The sequence below is a fragment of the Drosophila nasuta genome, unplaced genomic scaffold (genome assembly GCF_023558535.2).
Source record: "Drosophila nasuta strain 15112-1781.00 unplaced genomic scaffold, ASM2355853v1 ctg40_pilon, whole genome shotgun sequence".
In the NCBI taxonomy this organism is placed as follows: domain Eukaryota; kingdom Metazoa; phylum Arthropoda; class Insecta; order Diptera; family Drosophilidae; genus Drosophila; species Drosophila nasuta.
In genome coordinates, this window is record NW_026869560.1 from 269 (window position 1) to 14,439 (window position 14,171).

At 40.4% G+C, this 14,171-nt stretch overlaps 1 protein-coding gene across 1 annotated transcript; it reads left to right on the plus strand.

Annotated features, from left to right (window-relative positions):
- The first annotated feature begins 1,039 nt into the window (after positions 1-1,039).
- LOC132797959 (uncharacterized) lies at positions 1,040-7,324 on the plus strand. Its single transcript, XM_060809702.1, has 2 exons — positions 1,040-1,145; positions 6,365-7,324. The coding sequence occupies exon 2, from the start codon at positions 6,383-6,385 to the stop codon at positions 7,100-7,102; it is 720 nt and encodes a 239-aa protein (XP_060665685.1). The 5' UTR covers positions 1,040-1,145; positions 6,365-6,382; the 3' UTR covers positions 7,103-7,324.
- Positions 7,325-14,171: the final 6,847 nt, after the last annotated feature.

Genomic DNA, 14,171 nt, shown 5'->3' on the forward strand with positions numbered 1-14,171 from the left:
GTCTTGCTAATTATTTCCTACTTACGGATAATATTTGACGTCATTCTAATTAATTAATCAAATTTGTATTTTAGAAGACGGTTTAAAAAAAATTGAAGAACCTCCGGGACCAATTCCGCAACGAATGGAAAAAATTCCTGTTTCAAAATCTGGCGACTCTGGTGTTTCAGAGGAGGCTTACAGCAATTACACTTCTTGGCCTCATTTTAATAGTCTACTCTTTTTAAAGGACCAAATAAAACCTCGTAAATCGGTTGGTAACTTTGAAGCATCACAATTAAACTTTGAGCCATCTTCTTCAGGATTTGCTTCTGAATTGTCTCAAGATGAGATCATCTCTGAAGAGATTCACGAGCTATGTGAAGATGAAATACCAAAAAAGCAAAAAGAAGTTGAATGCGTCAGAGGAATTAGTAGCTATTGAGCAACAAAAATTAATGTTGCTTGAAAAGAAAATTAATAACAACAAAGATAAGGACTACGACGAGTCATTTCTCGATAGCTTAATACCGTATATGCGGAAAATGGATCCAATGAAAAAATTATTATGCAGAATGGAAATACAGAAGACCGTTGTTGGCGCATTTGATGTACATTAGTTAAGATAATGAAGTTGTCAAATGAAGTTATTAGAATTAGGGCGAAGCGAGAGCGCAATAAAGCTTTCGTTTTGCTCTCTGAGCGAATTCGCCTCGCTTCGCCACTCTAGTTAAGTTAGGCTTAATGTAACTTAGCATAGAATTATAAACACAGTTGAAATTGAGAACTCTACAGCGCGTCATCATTTTACTCCGTTTTCGTTTTCGTCGCCTAACAACAACAATTAGGTCCAGTCTCTTTGTTCGCGAATAAAGCGGAAAATATAATATTGCAAAAACTCTTGTAATTTTTCATGGCGCCCCGGGTGGACTCTAATTGTTGTTGAACGCGAGTGATTGAAAAACAGAAAACAAAAACAAAACAAATTCGCGCCGGTCGCTAAATAAAATAAAACATAAACAAACAATTGACTTTGTGCCAGTGCTGTGATCCACTTGTGTTTGTGTCATCGGTGGACTTTTCTGCATCATCGCTGGAGGATACAATGCACCAAGCAGAACACACAGAGGAAAGTGGCTGGGATCATTAAAGATCGCCAATTCCAGGTACTGTGCGAAAAATTGGAAGCGAAAAACTGAATTGGTTGCCAAGTTGCAAAATTCTAGTGACGCTTTCAATTCTTGGCACATACGTAATAGTAGAGCATTTGTTTTTAAATTTTATATTTTAATTTAAAAAGTGAACCGCTTAGGCAGAATATTGTTTTTGTTTTCTAAGTGAAAGTGACTAGGGGAAATTCTTATTTCCATTGCATCGAACTTCTTCTCTTAGTTCGTTGCAATTTTCGCTTTCGTCGCCCCTTTGTCACCAGATTCGTAGCCGCTGTAAGTTGTGTGCTGTTGCTAAGCGCACATACGTATATACATACATATATACCCGCAAGCCAACACTGCACCGGTGCATTTCGGCTCCGTGTTGTTGTTGCTTGCATTTTCGTTTCGTTTCGCGCGCTTAGAAACAGCGCACATACACACGTACATACGTTAGCAAGCCAGCATCTGCACAGTGCATTGCGCTCTGTAGTCTGTGTTGTTGCTTGCACTTTTCGTTGTCGCGCGCTTTGCAGCGCTTAGAACTCGCTCCCTACATTCGTTGGTTGAGCATATCAGTGCGATATCTTGTTTGCTCCCTCGAATCGTGTACTCCCTATTATTGTCCGAGAAAGCTTAGTGGTTAGCTTAGGACAATTTAAAAATAATAATAATAAAAAAATTAAGTAAGAACCAAAGAATAGTTCAAAATAATAATTAAAAAAAAATAATAAATAAATTTTTTTTTTAATTTTCTTTTCGTTGTTTTTGTTGGAAGCAACAAGATTTATTTTGTATTTTATTTTTTATTTTTTTTGTCGTCTCCTCTAATAACCTAAATAAAAATGAATTCTAAAGAAACTCTTGAAGGCTCTAAAAGAAACTTGCTATTTGCGTGAAGAGCATTTGCAGAGTTAATAATCAAATTCTCGATGACACGATCGGTCGAGATTTGACAGAGCTAGAGTGCAGGCTTGAGATGTTGTCGTCGCATATTGAGAATGCTCTCAAATATCAAAGCAGAATTGAGACATTTGACGAATATGACGATTACCGGTGCGAGTTAGAAGAGATTTGCATTACTGCAAAGGCAAGGCTGAAGGCGATGGTGAAATCGTTGACCGATACTTCATCCGCCAATATATCGATTCAGCCGATTGCCGCTCCTCGTACCCGTCTGCCTAAACTCTCATTGCCAAAGTTCAGCGGAAAGTATTCCGAATTTAAAAATTTCATAAGCTTGTTTGAGACTCTTGTTGACAATGACCATTCAATTCCGCGCATTGAGAAATTCAATCATCTCATTTCTTGTCTCTCTGGTGAGGCTCTTGGAACGGTGAGAGCGTTTCAAGTCACCGAGGACAACTATGAGAAAGCAATGGCGAGTTTGAAAAGAGTATATGACAATGATTGTCTGATATTTAATGAAAATATCACTGCTCTTTTCAATTTGCCAAAGATTTCGCAGCCCTCCGCTTCAGCGTTGCGAAACTTGATTGACACTGTCTCTGCGATATACGGATCTTTGTTGTCGATAGGTGATGATAAGAAGATTGCAAATGCAATCCTTATTCACCTGGTCATGCACAAAGTTGATGCAATGACAAAGAAGAAGTGGGATGAGCAGCTAGATTACACGAAAATTCCATTATGGGTGAGTGTGAAACTGTGCTTAATCGTCGATATCAGCACTTGTCAGCTGAGAATTCGACAAAGTCCGATAGTCAAGCCGTTTCCACTAAACAGCTTAATAAAAGCTCGTTTTCGTGTACGACGCTCAAAGATAAGATTGATCAAAAGACCCAAATATGCGAATATTGCAATTCCGAAGATCATTCCATCGTGAGTTGCTCGATGTTTGCTGCCTTGGCAGTTAAACAGAGATTCGACTACGCGAAATCAACTGCATTATGCATAAATTGTCTTCGGTAGGGTCACACTGTCGCCAAATGTAAGGCAAAAAGTGTCGTGTGCGCAGCCGTTCACATCATACGTTGCTGCACATATATTCTGCGACTACAAATAGTAGAGCGTTACCACCCCAAGTCTCTCCGCTGTTGAGCCTGATCGTCCATCCACTTCACATGCGATGCATGCGACCGTGTCAGATAAAGTGATCCTGGCCACAGCAGTCATCAAAATAAAGACGAATTCAGGCGATTTCGTCTTAGCCCGAGCTTTGCTGGACTCTGGGTCACAAATTAATTTTGTGACTGAGGAACTAGCTCAGCGGCTGCATTTGCGTAGAGAAGACTCGTGCATCAGCTTGCTTGGCATTGGTGAATCCAATTCTCAAGTTAAGAAAAAGATACACACTGTGGTGAAGTCGCGAGTTGGCTGCAATGAATACGCGATCGATTTATGGATCCTCAAATCGATCTCAGGTTATCAGCCAGATCACACTGTAAATGTCAGTGGCTGGAAGATACCTGACAATATTCAGCTAGCGGATCCCTATTTCTACAAACCGCAGAAAATTGATCTTCTTATCGGCGCTGAAACATTCTTTGACCTATTGTCCGTTGGCCAAATCAAGCAAGGTCCAGAGTGTCCAATCCTCCAAAAGACAAGCCTTGGGTGGATTGTCTCGGGGCGGTACACTCCTGGTGAAAAATCTCACCAGAAGATGACTGTCAATCTGAGCTATCAGGAAGAAAGTTTGAGCTCGATTGACAAGACCTTGCTGAAGTTTTGGACTGTCGAAGATGTGCGCTCTCCTCCAAAGTCCTTTCCGCTGAACAACAAAGTTGTGAAGATCATTTCTAAATAATGTGAGAAGATTGCCGTCTGGTCGTTTCGAAGTAAGACTGCCGTTCAAATCAGATTCGCAACAGCTTGGGTGCTCATTTGAAGTTGCTAAACGGCGGTTTTGTCGCTTGAAAATCGCTTAACTCGAGATCCCGAGTTAAGGCGAATGTACTTGGAATTTATGGAAGAATATGTAGAGATGGGCCACATGTCCGAAGTGAGTCACATCCTTCCAAGTACACCACACTATGTTATTCCGCACCAATGTGTACTACGGCCCCAAAGCACTTCGACAAAGCTGAGGGTCGTATTTGATGCTTCGTGTCGCACTTCGACACATAAGGCGTTGAATGACATTCTTATGGTCGGGCCGACCATTCAAGAAGAGCTGTTTTCGACTCTGCTTCGTTTTCGATTGCATAAATATGCATTAACGGCCGACATCAAAAGATGTACCGCCAAGTTATGGTGCACGAGGCAGATCGAAACTATCAGCTCATAGTGTGGAGGAAAGATCCATCAGACTCGTTGAGATTATTCATATTAAATACTGTAACATATGGCACTGCGCCAGCGCCATTCTTGGCCATACGGTGTTTGATCCAGCTGAGCGAGATTGCGAAATCCTCGCACCCCATGGCAGCTGAAGTTATCAGGCAAGACTTCTACGTTGACGATATGTTGACTGGTGCCGCATGCGTCGAGGACCTGAAGACAATTAAGTCTGAAGTGTCGCAGATACTGCTAGGAGCAGGTTTTGAACTTGCGAAGTGGTTCTCGAATGCTCCTGGGTTCTCCGCATCAAACAGTACACCAAAGCCGATAACGATCTCCGAGACTGACGCAACCAAGACTCTAGGTGTGATTTGGTTGCCAAATGAAGACGTGTTCCAATTCCGGATCGACGATTCATTCATGGGTCTTAAAGCGACAAAACGGAACATTCTCTCGGTGACATCGCGGTTATTCGATCCGCTTGGCCTATTGAGTCCCTTAATTATAAAAGCAAAGATACTGCTTCAAGAGCTCTGGCTTCAAAAGTTGGAGTGGGACGAATCCATACCATTGAGTTTGGATACATCGTGGCAGCAATTGAAGTCAAATTTGACACAATTGCAAAACATAAAAGTGCCACGATATTTGTTCACAGAGCCTACGTCACCGATAGAGATACATGGCTTCGCCGACGCCTCAATAAGAGCGTATGGGGCGTGTATTTACGTTCGTACGCAAACTGCAGAAGGTTGTAAAGTATCATTACTAACCTCAAAATCAAAAGTAGCTCCCCTCAAGACTAAGACTCTTCCTAGACTTGAGTTGTGTGCAGCTCACCTTCTTGCAGAACTCTGCCACCGCATCCGAAGGCTGATCCGATCTCCAATTGAACGGACGGTTCTTTGGTCAGATTCGGAAGTCACTCGTCATTGGATCCGGTCACATCCTTCCACTCTCGCGACATTCGTGTCGAATCGAGTGGCCGAGATTCAAGAGTGGTCAGAGAGCTTGGAATGGCGTCATGTTCCAACTAAGCAGAACCCCGCAGACATTGTATCGAGAGGTTGCGATGTGACTGAACTGTGCGCGTCAATGTGGTTTAGTGGTCCGTCATTTTGATGGAACCACACGACGCATGGCCAGTTAACCACCATTTCGTCTCTGAAGAGACGCGCAATTTGGAAGTGCGCAAAACAGCTGTTGGACTGACAGCTATAGTGGTAAAGTCAGATCTAGTGGACTCGATCGAAAGTTTTTCGTCGCACACAAGTCTGTTGAGAGTGTTCGCTTATGTGTTCCGCTTCATTCGAAGATGTAAAGACAAAACAGTGCAATTTGAACTGGTTCCAACGGCATCAGAACTGAAAGAAGCATTCAGCAAAATAGTTGAAGTAATGCAGGATTTCGAATTCAGAGACGATATAGAAAGGGTTCGTAAGAGTACACGTGTGAGCTCGAGTCTACAACGACTCAATCCTTTCATACATGAGTATGAAGGATCTTGGTGTTCGTTTTCGTTGTTGCGAGTCGGGGGCGACTGGTAAATGCTCCTATTTCGTATGATGCTAAGTTTCCACTCCTCTTGTCGAAGCGCTCACAATTTGCTCGCAGCTATGTGAGGTACCTTCACTTGACCAACTGTCACGCTGGCCCAAGAGCGCTCGTGAGCATTCTCAGAGAACGACTTTGGTTAGTTAATGCTCAAGAGCTTTGTCGTCAGACAGTACGATCATGCATCCGTTGCTTTAAATGCAAACCTCGGTTGCTTAAGCAAATAATGGGAAATTTGCCTGCTGATCGACTCCGAGCGCTCCGCCCATTTTCAATTTGTGGCGTAGATTTTGTGGCCCGGTTGAGACAACCTATAGGATTCGCGGAAAGCCGCCGTACAAGTCGTACATAGCTTTGTTCGTCTGTTTTGCGTCAAAAGCGGTTCACTTAGAAATTGTATCCGATCTGTCAACTAATGCATTTCTAATGGCTTTCCAAAGGTTTGTTGGTCGAACAGGATGTCCGAGCCGAGTCCATTGCGACAACGCGACGAACTTCGTCGGAGCAAGTCGCCATCTGGAGGAGCTAAGGAGGCGAGTCGAGGCCGAGGAGAACGCAGTTCGCGACTTCGCATCAAGAAGCGGATGCGAATTTGCGTTCATACCGCCGAGGGCTCCTCACTTCGGAGGACTATGGGAGGCAGGTGTGAAGTCTGCAAAGCACCTACTCCTACGGACGGTGGGCAACGCCCTGCTCACGCTCGAGGAGCTGCAGACAGTGGTCGTGGCGGTCGAGGCGGTGCTCAACTCCCGCCCGCTAGGAGCCGTAAGCCAAGACCCCAACGACGGCGAGGCGCTAACCCCCGGGCATCTACTGGTGGGCGGACCACTGGTGGCACCGGCAGCATCGCGGACCCCGGACCAGGGGGTCTGAGTTGCTTAAGGCGATGGCGAGCTGTCTCGTCGCTCAAGCGAGCGTTCTGGCAGCGATGGTCCCGGGAGTATGTGCTGGGCCTGCAGGCACGGGCCAAGTGGGACCGGTTGCAGCCAAATCTGCGAATCGGAGAGCTCGTCGTCGTCGCAGAGGACAATCAGCCGCCGATGCAGTGGATGGTGGGGCGAGTCGTGGCGGTATACCCGGGAGCGGACGGGGCGGTGCGCGTCGCAGACGTGCGAACCAGCACAGGAGGGCTGTTTAAACGGCCAATTCACAAATTGGCGCCTCTGCCAATAGCATGAAGGCACAGCCGTTCATCGGGGCCGGTGTTGGCGCATTTGATGTACATTAGTTAAGATAATGAAGTTGTCAAATGAAGTTATTAGAATTAGGGCGAAGCGAGAGCGCAATAAAGCTTTCGTTTTGCTCTCTGAGCGAATTCGCCTCGCTTCGCCACTCTAGTTAAGTTAGGCTTAATGTAACTTAGCATAGAATTATAAACACAGTTGAAATTGAGAACTCTACAGCGCGTCATCATTTTACTCCGTTTTCGTTTTCGTCGCCTAACAACAACAATTAGGTCCAGTCTCTTTGTTCGCGAATAAAGCGGAAAATATAATATTGCAAAAACTCTTGTAATTTTTCAACCGTTTTTAATTTTTCTTTCGACAATAATACTGATGATCTTACTAAATCGTAATATAATTTAATACTTTAAATACTATAATACATACTTAATAAATATAATGTTATTATTAATTTTTGGCAAGGCAGTATGGGTTGTGTAACAAAATTTGGCCAATGCTTCTCCAGCCGACTACTAATTTTATTTAATATGTAGTCAAAAGTCGAAATAGACATCCTTGAATAGTTACAAAACTTTTCTGGGTGGTTTCTCAAGTCATTATATAAATTTTGAACTCTCCTTTTTCATTTCTACTGCAGTTAAGCGGGTGGGCGCTCCGTTTTTTAACACAAAGTTAAGTGTTGCACTTGAAGCAAAAAAATCTTTATCCGAATCCATCACCATCATATTAATAACTGAACATATTAATAACTAAAACAATGTAGCTCGCTCTCGCAAAAGCTGTCACTCTGACACTTTCTATTGCATTCTTTGATTTAATTACCGTTTATTTTCAAACCTTACAAACTAACAATGTAACTCGCTTCTCGCAAAGCTCTCACTCTGACATCTTCTCGCTTTGCTCATCGCTTTCGCATCGCTTCGCTTCGCTTCTCGCGCGCACTCTGACATCAACCTAAGTCCGACACCATGAGTTATCGCCTATGCTGCCACACTTTTGGTGGAATGAAAAAGCAAGTTAAAAATACTTGTATAATAAAACGGATGGCATTAAATTTGTTAAAGTTGGGTAAAATATGTTTTATAAAAATTAATTTATTTAATTTAATTACTTTATTTAATTTATTAATTGAAATCACCGCCATTAAAAACGTGGCAAACAGCTGATTGCCGTTGAACTCTGATTGCCGTTCAACTGCTTTTTAAGAATGTGAGTAAAAAGTTTATTTTTATAAAAATGATTCTATAAATCGAACCCCATTTTTCGAGACAATTAAATCGCTAATTGAAACAAATTAATCGATTAATATGTATCACAAATGATTAATCGAGCCTTCAATATTCTCGTCTCTTATTGTCATATCAAATATTTCTGACAATTGTGTTTCGTTTTTTGCTTCTCTGATGAAAGTTTTGTTGGAAATGTTTTCATTACAAAAGGGTTTCCAGGGACGAAAAGATTCAACGTAACTGATAGAAGCGGCTGCTTCGGGTCATTGTGACATTGTCATAGTGCTGCTCAGGAACAATTTCAATGTGAATGCAAGTTGTGAAAATGGGGACACGGCGCACACGGACAAATAGAGTTACAAACTTACCATCTGAGCTTTCAAACACGCGTGCTTTGAAAATAAACGGTAATTAAATCACAGAATGCAAGAAAACAATCGTACGCTCTGAGAGAGTTGAAGCGATAAAGCAGATTGCAAACTGCTCTCTCGCTTTGCTCTCGCTTTCTCGCTTGAACTCGCAACTCGCTTCGCTCTCACTCTGACATCTTTCGAGCGATTGCATATGAAAAGGGTTGCAGTGGTTAATCGCTCGTCCTCGCCCAATATTATCGCATCGCTTCTCGCTCGCACTCTGACATCAGCCTAAGATGGTCAACGACGAAAGAGAGAGAGATTAAGAAAAAGTGAGACCATGTAAGGCCAAACATCAACCGATATTCGATATATAATATATACCGATTTAATATATTAGTGATGAGATGTTGCGATAACATATGTATACACTGTTTTTGCATCCAGTTTGATGCTACATTTCCACAATTATATTTGTATGCTCCTTTTGTTCTCACCAAATTTGATTCACATTTAATTAAAATTTTTTTCTATTTTATTTAATATATTCCCACAGAACACCAGGTGGCTGATGTCTTCACGAAGCCGTTGCCCGCTGCAAGATTTTTTGACCCTAAGGAGCGCAATGGGTCTCACAAATTAAAACTATTTATAATATAATTTTTTTTGTTTGATAATTAGTGATTCAAAACATATATGTTAAATGAAGTTTAATTTTTTTGATTAACCAATGATTTGATTAAGGTTTTTCTGGGTTTCCCTTAATCCTAGAACTAGTTTGTTTTAATTTTTTAAAACTATTTCTAAATGAATATGAATCATTATTATTGTTCCCAGAATATACAACTGTCCGAATAAGAATATTATTGTAATACTAATTTTTTATTGTTCAAAATATCTTTTGAGGAGGTGTATTGAAATATACCAATTTGGAATTTCTCATTACAAAAGATTCTTGAACAACCGTGAACTGGTCACACTAAAAGTGTTTCGCTGTCTGCTCTTTAAACTCTCTTACCCTTTGGATTTTTGACAGAGAACGAACAAGTTGTAAAGTAAGTAAAGAAATATAACAAGAATTAATTTAAAACAAAACAACCACTCGCCTTATTTAATTGATTCACTTGTTCTTTTCAAGATGAGCGGCAACCAAGCGGTCATGGTGCTAAATTGCCGCGTATGCACCAGAGAACGGCACGGGTATACACACTCAACCGGTGCACCGGTTACTCATGTGCCTTTCCGATACACTTGCACTCATTAGTGTGAGTAGCCAAAAATACACACACTCATGAGCCTTATACTCATGAGCAATAAGTGTATTGAAAGGCTTACACTCATGAGTGCAAGTGCCGAGGCATACTCGGCAATTTGCGATCGGTGATTCTATGCACTCGGGTAAAGCCGGTGCCGGTGGTTATGAGTAAGTGTATCCGATACACTTGGTTAAAATTATGAGTGGACCGGCTCGATTGTATATATGTACATACATATGTATGTTTGTATGTATGTATATTGAGATGCAAGAAATGCCGTCGGCTTTTTGTATTGTTCTTGTTATTGCTGGTGCGCTGTTCTTGCACTCATTTTATTTCTTGAAAATTTGAATTCGAAAACTATTTTTGGCTTTGTGTAGTGTATTTATTTGATGTGTTATATAATTAATAAAAATTTAATTTAATTTAAAGATTAAATAAGAATTTAATTAAGAATTTTTATATATTGATAAGGAACAAAACAAGTAAAAATACAACTAATCAGTTTTGGAAAATCCGGGTTTTATAAAGTGAAATTTTACCTGTTTTATGAGTTATTGGGTTTTTATATTCATCAATAACCGGAAAATCAGAAATTGTATGACCTGTTTATAACACTATTGTAAATGCCTATATAATTACAAAAGGGTATTTTGCAAATTTGTGCAATTTCCATAAATTTCAGGAAAAACCACCTGATATTTTATTTGACCATTTGTCAAAGTAAAAACACCCAAAAATCATTCAAAGAAGTTAAAAGTCATAAAATCTACCCGCGAGCAGCGACATACAAGCATCAATAGGTGGGGAAAAACACCGAATATTTGCTCAGACACCCGAGTGTCTGATCAAACACTCAAGTGTCTGAGCAAAACACTTGGGTGTCTGAGCAAGACACTTGGGTGTTTTTCAGAATTTGAACAGATACTCATAAGACTCAAGCCATTTCGTCATGTGTGTCTAAAATGATCGGTTGCACGAAGAACAACCACCGGCAAGACACAAGTGTGTACAAGCCGAGTGCCTAAAATGATCGGGTGCCGAATAGGCAAGTGCAAGAAAGGCCTGAGTATGACAATGACTCATACTCGCAGCACTCGCATGATTTTGAGTAAGTGTGTATCTCTCATTCGGTTTGCGAGTGCTAAGTAGCACCGGCACTCAAAAATTTTTGGGTGTGAGTTGAGTGTCGAAATTTGCCTCCCTTGACGATGTCTGGTATGCACCCGGGCATGTATATACTACAAATCGCTGACATGTGAGATCGAGATTGGGCTAGAGAGCAGCACAACGGTGGCAAAGATGCTCAAAGAATGCTTTGGCTTGTCGTATAAGCCGCAAGATGGCGCCGCAGCACGTTTGCCACAGCAAATTTGCATGGCTTGTTTGCCATTGGCGAAGGAAGCATACATTTTAAAGCGCACGGCCATCGAAGCCGACGAACTTTTGCGTTTGGGCCTCGACAACAACAGTTGAGGCCTCAGTATCTATAAGCGTGTCCATAATAGATCAGCACAGGCCCAATTATTAATAAATTGAAATATTCTTATACATAGTTTCTTATTCTTTATTTAACTATTACTTTTAGAAAAGCCTGGGGAATTTCATAAGCTTAATAATTTAGAGGTGAATCTCTTAAAAACTGGCGAACTAAATTCACCAGACGCAATGGAAGCAGTTACTTTGAATGGTTTTGGTCGGCGATCGGGTCAGCGCACGAGTGCAGCCGAAGCACCAAAAGTTGTCATCAGCAGCAGCGTCAAGCGCAAATACAAAATCAAAAGCTTTAGCAAAATCAAATCAAAATGCACAGGTGCGCAAAACCAAAATGGCGGTCAAGCAAAATGTAAACAAAGGCAAGCGTCAACATCGACGTCGACATCGCATTCGCCATTGGAATTACTTGTGGTGGGCCATCAACTACACATACACCCCTTGCAAGTGACTCAGCAGCAGCAGGAATCAATTTAAACATCTCTAAAATTTGAAGAAAACTAAACTAAAAAAAAGCTGCTTAACTTTGCTCAAAAGCCAGAGTTCCCGCTGCCCGCTGTTTTCAAATAATCCAGATCTGACGGGAAAAGGCGGAAATGACACCACTGGTTGCGGCTAGTGTGCTCCTCTCATATGGCGCTAATCTGGAACACAAGACGGAGGACAACCGTACGCCACTTATGGAGGCTAGTCGCATGGAACGTCGAATTATCCATGAAAACCCTAAGAATTGGACGACGGACAAGCGGTTGCGACGCCATACCGCATTGACAGTGATAATGTCCAGCCGCCGTCCAGAACCTCTTGAGTATTGCAACAGGCGAAAAGTAAAATTTACTGTTTACGTGTTTAATTTATGTAAACAAACCTGCAATTATGCCATACAAATTTGTAATTGGAAAACGAAATATTGCATACTTTTAAGCTGATCATGCGAAGAACATAAAAACAAGAAGGCTATAGTCAAGTGTGCTCAACTCTGAGACCCCGCCGCTACCCATTTTGAATATTTAAAATAATTTTTAAATATACCAAAATAACCGCAAAGATACTGGAAATTTACCAAAGGATATTCTAGGTACATACAGGTATGCTCCGGTATTCACTTTTTGTTTTCGTTTTGAAAACGAGAACGAAAAAATTGTGCTCCGTTTTCACTTTCACAAGATTCTTTCGAATTGCAAAATGAAAAATTTGTCTTGGCGTAATAAAAAGTAAATACCTTTTTCTATATTAAATCGGATCTTTTATTGTCGTTCTTTTAAGACCGCCAGAAGATCAATTAGGCTTGTAATTATTTATAAAACGACTAATTTCTGACCCCACCTCAAATTTGGAAATAAAATTTTGCCGTCCGGTGTAAGTCCGACACCATAAGTTATTGCCTAAGCTGCCACACTTTTGGTTAAAGTTAAAAATACTTGTATAATGAAACGGATGGCATTAAATTTGTTGAAGTTGGGTAAAATATGTTTTATAAAAATTAATTTATTTAATTTAATTACTTAAGTGCTAAAATTTTATTAAAAAAGCAATAAGTGTATCGAAAGGCTTACACTCATGAGTGCAAGTGCCGAGGCATACTCGGCAATTTGCGATCGGTGATTCTATGCACTCGGGTAAAGCCGGTGCCGGTGGTTATGGGTAAGTGTATCCGATACGCTTGGTTAAAATTATGAGTGGACCGGCTCGATTGTATGTATGTACATACATATGTATGTTTGTATGTATGTATATTGAGATGCAAGAAATGCCGTCGGCTTTTTGTATTGTTCTTGTTATTGCTGGTGCGCTGTTCTTGCACTCATTTTATTTCTTGAAAATTTGAATTCGAAAACTATTTTTTGGCTTTGTGTAGTGTATTTATTTGATGTCTTATATAATTAATAAAAATTTAATTTAATTTAAAGATTAAATAAGAATTTAATTAAGAATTTTTATATATTGATAAGGAACAAAACAAGTAAAAATACAACTAATCAGTTTTGGAAAATTCGGGTTTCATAAAGTGAAATTTTATTGCCTATATAATTACAAAAGGGTATTTTGCAAATTTGTGCAATTTCTATAAATTTCAGTAAAACCACCTGATATTTTATTTGACCATTTGTCAAAGTAAAACAAGTAAGAAAGCTACAGTCGAGTGTACTCGACTGTGAGATACCCGCTACCCATTTTGAATAAAAGCTATATATTTTGCATTATATTTCTCAAAATATACCAAATATACTGCAAAAATACTAAAAATATACCAAATGGTATATTTGATATATACCAGATTGTCAGCCAAAGCAACTAAGACGCCTAGTAAGTAGGCGTTTTTGCCATACAAAAGTATTTCTTTAATAACTGCGTCAATTTTTATCTGATCGCAACCAAATTTTCAGGGATCATAACTACTATAGTTATTACTGTATATACCAAAATTCGTAATTCTAGCTTTACAATTACGCTTGTTACTCGATTTTTTTGATTTGCGGGGGCGGAAGTGGGCGTGGCAAAAATTTGAAACAAACTTGATCTGCGTGCAAACATAACAAATGCTGTCGAAAAAAATTATAGCTCTATCTTTTAGAGTCTCTGAGATCTAGGTGTTCATACGGACAGACGGACAGACGGACGGACGGACAGACGGACATGGCTATATCGTCTCGGCTGTTGACGCTGATCAAGAATATATATACTTTATAGGGTCGGAGATGCCTCCTTCTACCTGTTACATACATGAAAA